This window comes from Emys orbicularis, chromosome 4 (genome assembly GCF_028017835.1).
Source record: "Emys orbicularis isolate rEmyOrb1 chromosome 4, rEmyOrb1.hap1, whole genome shotgun sequence".
Classification (NCBI taxonomy): domain Eukaryota; kingdom Metazoa; phylum Chordata; order Testudines; family Emydidae; genus Emys; species Emys orbicularis.
Genome location: NC_088686.1, coordinates 124,250,134 through 124,258,483, shown reverse-complemented (window position 1 = coordinate 124,258,483; position 8,350 = coordinate 124,250,134). Strand labels below are relative to the sequence as shown.

The following is an 8,350-nucleotide window of genomic DNA, read 5'->3' as shown; positions in this document are numbered from 1 at the left end:
CCGCTCCTTGCCCCTTGCTTAGTGGCTGGGGAATGGGACTCTGGCTGCCTCTGGTTTAGGCCATGGGTAGTTATTCCCTAATTCTTCATTCTGGGGTTTCCTTCCAAGCAGCTGGTGCCAGAAGACAGGACACTGGGCAAATAGACCTCAGCTCTGATCCAGTCTGGCTATTCCTGAGTTTCCCCAGTGAAGTGAAATCTGTCCCTGCTTATTCATTCTGGAGTTTCCTCTAAAGCAGCTGGTGCCAGAGACAGGAAACTGGGCTAGCTGGGCCTCATCACTGACAGAATCAGGCTCTTCCTAGTTTCTAACATGCAGTGAAATCTGCCCCAGCTCTATCAGCACCTCGGAATGTAACATCCTCTCCATAGACCCTGAGCTCCTGCTGGCCCTGGCTCTCCTCGTTTGTGTTGGTGAGGAGCACTAAGGACTAGGTCACTTTCTGGTCCCAGAGCAAATCCCAGCTGTCTGAGTGAGCCAGCCGGGGACTTGCCCCAGTGTATGAAACAGCACTGAAGCGTAGGCCAGGAAATGGTCTCCAGCACACCAAGAGTCTGATCCAAAGCCCAGTGGAGTCAATAGGAGTCTTTACTGGGCGCTGGCTCGGACCGTAACTGTTCTGTGTCAGAGACCATGACTCAGAGCAGAGACTCTGGCATGGCCTTGTACAGCACCAAGCGCTGGGCAACCGGGCAACCCCCAGCCAGCTCCAGGGTGAAAGACAGCAGGATGGGCACAGCCAGTGAGTGGGTGTAAATCATTAGACCAATGAGCATCCTCTGACCCCTAGAATGGGGAGCTACAGAGCAGATAGCTCAGCAGGAAAATGCAGGGGAGGACAGAGCTCAGGTCTCTACGTTTGACTGCAGGGCTCACACCCAAAAAGCCATTACACAAGTTACTATGGAAATAACAACATCAAATGGGTCAGGAGTGAGGAGGGTTGGCAGAGTGGGAAATGGGGAGGGGCAAGGCTGGAATAGCAGTAGGAACTACAGATCAGGAATGAGGGGCGCTGGCAGAAGGTACATCTCTCTCCCGGTGGTGGACTCTGAGTCATTCACTCCATCAAATAGAAAAAAAATCACTCAAATGCTCTTATATTCCTTTATTCTACCGGGGGTAAGATTATGGGATAGAGGGTGAGTGTGGGGTGGGGGTCACTAGATCGATACGCAGTGTTGGGGCTCTGGAGAAACGGAGACTCTCCAGGGTCAGTGTTCCATGACAGTGTCCCGGGGACGGCGCTGTGTTCATGCCACCGAGGCCAGGGCCTGTTGTTGTCCCTGTCAAAGACAACGTAGTACTGGCGGATGAAGACGTCTCCGAGGATCCAGAGCTCTCCAGAGGAGGTGGGGACGTCAATGCTTTCAAAGCCGGAGGTACAAGAGCCTGACTCCTGCACCAGGGAAAAAAGGACATGGTAATTATTTGGCTGGAACTTCAGTGAGTTATCATCCTTAGGGCATGCAGGTGTCTGTGCCTGTACCATCTCGGGCTGGAATCTCAGAGCTCCCACACTAAGGAGCATTAGGCTGGGTGGGACTTTGATGGGAGACCTCTATAGGCTGCAGGGAGTGGCATAGGTGAGTTGGGCCCCAATTTTTGGTGCTACTTAGATGCCTAACTCCCAGTGAGCTACTTTTGTGGATCTGGGCCTCAGAACAGCCCCAATGCCTAAGCCTGAGCCTAAGGGGTGCAGTCTGTCAACTGGGAAGAGAAGCAAGGTCCTGACCACTTCTGTTCATGACACATCCCTTGGGGAGGCAAAGCGTGCTCTCTCCAGGCTCCTGGCCAGATTCCAAAGGGAGCAATTACATTCTGCCACCAGAAATCCTGCTGTGATTATAAGTGGATTTGAGCTTCCCCACTGCCTGTCCCACCTACCGGCTGGTGTTGCTGTGTGCTGTTAAAGCAGCTTGCCTGTTCCTCCCCAGAGGGGAGCAAACTTTTATCACGGAGGAGGAAAACTCCTTCCTGATGCTAAGATGCCCATGCCCTGGAGCGCAAGGCAGTAATCTCTCTTGATCTAACCTCCTAGCTGGGGTAGCTGCTCATATAATTCTCTCCTAGCTCAGTAAAGCTCCTACCCTGGTGATTTCCTGCGGTGGCGAGTTCTACAGGCTGCCTCTCTGCTCTTCTGGTATGTGACTTTCACTGTGGGCCTGCCTTGATCTTGGCCGTCCCTCCCCTTGGATTCCTTTGGGGGAAGAGCTCTCTGCCACCCCACTCTCATACTTGGGACAGACTCTGAGCTGCGTCTCAATGAAGATTCTGCAGGCTCATGACAGCTGTGCAGGGGCCAGTTGCCAGCATGCTCAGTGCAATGGCCTCAGGCACAAGCCCTCGCTAAGGAGCCCTGAGGCGGCTTTCTGAGCAGGACACTCACATCAATGATGTAGGCACTGGGGGGCACAGGGAACTCGATGCCGTTGATGGTGAAGACGATGTTGGGCAGGCTGCTCATGGCACTGCAGCTGATCTGCAGGGAGGAAGGCAACACACGGAGGAAAGGTTAGACATGTCTTGGGCAGTAGGTTCCCCAATGAGAGAGAGAGAGCGTCACATCCGTGTGAGGCAGACACCTTTAGAAGTATCTGTCCCTTCTCCCTGCCCTCACCGTGCCATCGCTGGCGCCGATGTAGGACTCGATGTTGGAGATGCCAGTAGGAGGCCCAGCCAGCAGAGACGTGCCAGTGTCAATGATAGCCTGGCAGCCACCAGAGCAAGCGATGGTCTCTCCGTTCATGGTGACGCTGGAAGAGAGAGAGAGTCAGGGGAACATCCCCACAGACACTTTCGATCTCATTCCCACTCAGCCCACGAGCCAGCAGTGAGAGGCCTGCAGGGTGATTCTTGCTGACTGCCAAAAACTTTCCCCTGATGTTTCAGCCTCGACCTCTCCTTCCTTGGCTATTGCCCATCGCTCCTCGTCCTACAACCTTCTGGGACTGTGACCGATCTAGCCTGGGGGTCACAAACAGATGTCAAGGGATCATGACCACCCTGTCCTTTACTTTATTGCTAAACAGAGAGAGGGGTCCTGGCAAAGGGGACGCGGGGGTGGTGGTGCTGCCCTTACCCTGCCCCCCTAGTAGTGGCAGACACAGGTCATCTCTGGGTCCTGGTATGGGCGAGGTGGAGAACCACTCATCTAACTGCCTCACTGGTGAGCCCCTTTCCTATAACTCTGCCTTGTCTCTCATCTTGTCTAGACTCTAAGTTGAGCTTCTCCCGGCTCCCACATCATCTCCTTTTGCATGTCTTTTCAAAGTAACAAGTTGAAGGGGAAGGGCCAAGGGGTGGGTGATACCTGTCCATGGTGATTTGCCAGTAAGTCTCAGAGGAGAGAGGGATCCAGTTGAGGCTCCCAGAGTAGTAAGATGAGTCGATGCCGCCGAACATCACAAAGCTCCCAGTCTGGCCATTGCTGGAGAAGGGAGAGAGGAGAGTCAAGGAGGATGTATGAATGGTCGGCTAACAAGACAATAGCAAATGCTCCAGCTGTTAGAGAAGGACCACAGCTGTGGAGTGCTGGGGTACAGTCAGAGCTGGGCACATCAGCATCTAGTACCAGAGATAGGACAGGCTGGTTGGATGAGAGGAGCACCTCACCCCCTGCTTTGACATCACTTTGGGCTTTCTCTTCCTAGATCTCAAAAGCTAAGCACATTTGGGCCTGACCAATATGTGGATGGGAGACCACCAAGCAAAGGCCCAGGTGTTTGAGGCAGTGGTGTCAGTGACTCAGTAGGTGCTGCTCTTCCCTCAGAGTCAGTACCGAACAGATGGTTCAGCCTGGTGCTAGAAGGTGTTGAGCCAGGGTATGTGGGGATGTATCATCCTTACGCCAACCTAATGGAAAGTTCCATGAGAAGGTAAGGGTCACAATGGGACACTTGCCAGGCAATGGCTCATGGCCTTGTAAGACAAAGGCGCCCCCTGGTGGTCTAGGAATTATATAAGATAAGGTAAACAAGGTAATAAATCATGGCCTTATGTAAGGCCCCCTGGTGGTCTAGGGATTATATAAGATGAGGTAAACAAGGTAATAAATCATGGCCTTATGTAAGGAACGGTTGAACCAATCGGTGTGGGACTATACATGTGATAAACACATGATTCTCCTTCTTGTCCAATCGGTAGATGTGTGATTATAGCCTAATTGTGTTATGTAATGTTGAGAAAAACTATAGAAGAAAGCTTGTAATAAACAGGATTCGATTCAGCTTGCAACCACATTGGTCGTGTGCTTTATCCGACCTGCATCGGTTCCCCACAAATGGTGACCCGACTTGGACATCGAGGCAGCCGACTTGCAAAAAAAAAAAAAAAAAAGGTGGCAGCCTCGGCAGGACGTACCGGAGGATACCGGCTACTGGTCGTCCGAGAGAGACGTTCGTGAGCTCACAGGTGAGCGGCTGCATTTGATAAAATGGGCTCTGCTTTGTCTGCAGAGGAGGAGACGGTGCATGATTTTTTATTACGCATCGCTGAAAAGCGGGGAGAGAAGCTTCCCTCTGACGCGTTGTCCCGTTTGCTGAAATGGGGACAAAGACGCGGGTTTTTTGTTACACCAAATACTGTCTTTGATAAGGCAGTCTGGGAGAGTCTAGGCTCTGACCTCTGGGAGTCGGTCTCTCACGGCAACAAGGAGGCCGTGTCATTGAGCCAAATATGGTGCAAATCTAAGAAACTGATAGAGACGCTTGCGGCAGAAGCCGAGGTCCAGTCAGCCATTAATGACCTCTCTTGGCCAAAAGAGGAGCCGCCTTGTGTGCTGTCGGTGGGAGCCCGTGAGTTCTTTGGGGGTGAGGACACTATCATACCACTCATCCCCAGTGCACCCGAAGTTGATTCTAGTACCGTCCCGTTACCGGACGACCCCGCGGATAGAATGGAGGTCTCGAGCCCAGAAGGGGATAAGTCACAAGAATTTCGGGCGGAAATGTACAAACAGGGCCTTCAGCTACAGGACATGCTGAATCAGTTGTCCCATTTGGCCGGTGAGAGCCATCCCCCGCAGTCCCACACACTGCGAGCCCTGAACCAGCCCGGCTTTCCTGTCACCAATAATGTTTGTACCCCAGAGTTCCGGGCGGAGTTCCAGGGGCAGGGTGAGCAGTTGCGGAATAGGTTGGAAAAAATGGCGGAACCGGGCTTATCTAGCTTTGAAAGGACATATAGGAAAAAACCACCGGATAAGATCCCTCCGGCGGATGATGTAGCTACCCCCTGTCCTCGTTGTGGTTTGTGGGGCTGCGCGATTGGGTGCACCGGACGGGATAACGTGTCCACGCACCGGCCACTGGATGTCACCAACCCGTTTGCCCCGAAGCCTCCGGCATACTCATCCGATGTTTCCACCGATGCGGGTCCCTGGTGGGTTCCAGCGAAGTGGGTCCGGCCGTGGCTCAAGACACGAATTGCTGAGGAGCCCGACGCCGCCACGCAGGAGCCGGACGACGACCCCGCGACACCGGACCTGCACTTGTTGTTTGTCACAGCCTAGACACCTGATAATGCTGTACTTCTATTTGTTCGGACTCCTTATTATAGGAGCAGGGGTCTTTGTATGTCCAAACTCTGTACCTTTTGTTAACCCACGACAAAATGTTTGGGTCACCTGGGACAACCAGACTGGCCAAGAAGCCTTTTTTGCTTGTCCATGGCCACCCCATCGGATCCCTTTAGAAAATGTCTTATTGGCTATCCTTATTTACACCCCGATGGTTTTCGTGGGTATTTACGTAATATTACATTTCTTAATAGTTCCTTATTTAAAAAAAAAGGGGGGGGAGGTGTGGGGATGTATCATCCTTACGCCAACCTAATGGAAAGTTCCATGAGAAGGTAAGGGTCACAATGGGACACTTGCCAGGCAATGGCTCATGGCCTTGTAAGACAAAGGCGCCCCCTGGTGGTCTAGGAATTATATAAGATAAGGTAAACAAGGTAATAAATCATGGCCTTATGTAAGGCCCCCTGGTGGTCTTCTCCTTCTTGTCCAATCGGTAGATGTGGGATTATAGCCTAATTGTGTTATGTAATGTTGAGAAAAACTATAAAAGAAAGCTTGTAATAAACAGGATTCAGATTCAGCTTGCAACCACATTGGTCGTGTGCTTTATCCGACCCGCATCGGTTCCCCACAAGGGTATCATCTGGGTGACATGTTAGGGGGAATTCTTCTCCCAGGAGTCAAGTTAATACCAATGCCCTAGTGTTTATTTCTGCTCCCACTAGCATAGAACAGTGGCCATGTTCCACCCCAGAGGTGGCTGCTTTGGGGGAATTCTGATGCAAACATTGCAGGGATTACTCATTGTGAGAGGCGCTATAGGAACATGAATCTCACTGCAGCAGATGGGCTGTTTCCAGCCCTGACTTACGAGCTCAGGTAGACGGAGAAGAGGTCCTGGGACACCAAACCCCCATTCAACATGTTGTCAAATACGGGGGTGGCTCCAGAAGAGGCGATACTGGGGAAGGCCAGACCCAGGATCCCGTCAAAGGGGGCGTAGTAGAAGGTGGAGCCAGGCTCGGTTTCACTCAGACCAAAGATCTGTTTGGTGTCCTCCAACTTTGGGAGAGGGATGGGGACAATCAGACACACCCTACACCCTGGGAGAAGCTGCCAAGTCTACCACAGGGTCCTGACGGCCTGGGGAGTTCTCAGAGGCTGCCAAGCCCTGCACTGTGGTCTCTCCCCCATATGAGAATATTCTGTGAATGGTGTCATTGCCTCTTTTCTTCCCTTTTTCTATCCCCCCTCTCCCAGTTCATACCCATATTCAGCTTTAGCTTCCCAGATGCGTTCTGTCCTTCTAACTCCAAATCTTCCACCATGTCTGCTCCAGGGGCTTTGATCCTTTCTTGTGATTTACCTGGACGGTGTCATAGGCCAGGATTCCGGTCATGCTGCCGGTGCCATACTGGATGGAGAGGCTCTGGCTGGTGGCCTGGTAGGTGGAGGAGTCTGATGGGTTGAATTTGTTGTGGTTTGCTACAAGTACAGAAGAGTCAGATGGTCACAGACTGACACTTGTAACTCTCCACATGTGTTGTATGGAGAGCCTGGGTGACTAGTGAGACTGTGAATTCCTTGGTGGGGTCAGGGTGCCTAAGAGTCACACATTGCAGTACTCAGCATTGCCACACCTAAGTGCCATTGTGGATCTAGCTTCTTGTCTTACTAGGGCCTGTTCCACCTCTGACACTGTGTAGTATGTGGAGGGACAATGGAGGGAGACCTGCTGCACTCTGGCTTTCTGGGTGAATAAAAATCAACGATAAAAATAAAATCTGATTTTCTAAAATGTCAGTATATTTTTCTTTTTAAAAATAAACCTATTTAAAATTAACTTTGAAATTATGACAACATATGGTAAGGCTTAAACTTACTAAAATCTACTAAAATCATTTAAATTAAATACAAAGGTTATTATTAAGCAGTGCATGTTTCTGGCTTTAAAGAAAGTCAACAGAACAGGAAGATTTCACTGACTCAGCACCTGGAACCAGAGTTTCCTTTGTTTCAGTGCTAAACGAGCTTTTTTAACAGCAGTAGCCTCTTCTGCAGGTGCAGAGAGAATACTTTCTTCAAGTCAGTTTATTAACTAGTTCAGTTCACGGACTAGTTTATTCCAACTTAAGAAACCGATTGGGAGTTAAAAAAGTGGGAACACTTGTTTTCTTCTTCCAATCTCTGTATAAAAGCTAGGTCCTTACCAATGACCTAGAGGTGTAAAGCTCCATATCCTGGTTCCCATAAAGAAACCAATTCCCCACTGCATGGCTGCCTTGAGTGCAGGGGACTGGACTAGATGACCTATTGGGTTCCCTTCCTGTCATACACTTCTGTGAATCTATGTGAACTTTTGTACCCCATGGGAGGGGTAAGGAGTGAGGTTGTGCTCCAGTCAGGGGCAGGCATTTCTCTGGACTTTTAGTGTTTTACCTCCCCCCGTAATCCTCCCTTGCCCCTCCTGACCGGTTGCCTGACCTTGCTTTGAGATAAGGAGTTGAGGTAGTCGTCAAATGTGCGCTCATATATTGCACTCCCACCATACCCTGTAACACTTTTAGCTCCATCCCTTTGTCTCATTGTACTAAAAGTCCCATCTGGTTGTGGGAAATGCAACACACAGCATCTTTGTCCTTTGTTCTTCACACATATTAGTAAGGATGTAAGAGTATTAAATGTCAAACCCAAAATTCTATCTCGGGCTAACAAACAGGCTTATAAGCTAACAGCATTCAGAGGTGTTAAAAAAACACACACCCCCGAAAGACAAAAGTTTTGCCGACGACAAGTGCCGGTGTGAACAGCGCTTTGTCTGTAGGAGCG

General features: G+C 50.6%; 1 protein-coding gene across 1 annotated transcript; it reads right to left on the bottom strand.

Moving 5' to 3' along the window:
• Positions 1-638: 638 nt before the first annotated feature.
• LOC135877820 (pepsin A-like) lies at positions 639-7,016 on the bottom strand (the record flags this gene model as incomplete). The annotated part of the gene is made up of 7 exons (XM_065403364.1): positions 639-786; positions 1,275-1,399; positions 2,390-2,482; positions 2,621-2,756; positions 3,314-3,430; positions 6,393-6,583; positions 6,888-7,016. Coding segments are annotated over 7 exons (939 nt in total), but the record flags the coding sequence as incomplete, so codon positions are not given.
• Between the last annotated feature and the right edge of the window lie 1,334 nt (positions 7,017-8,350).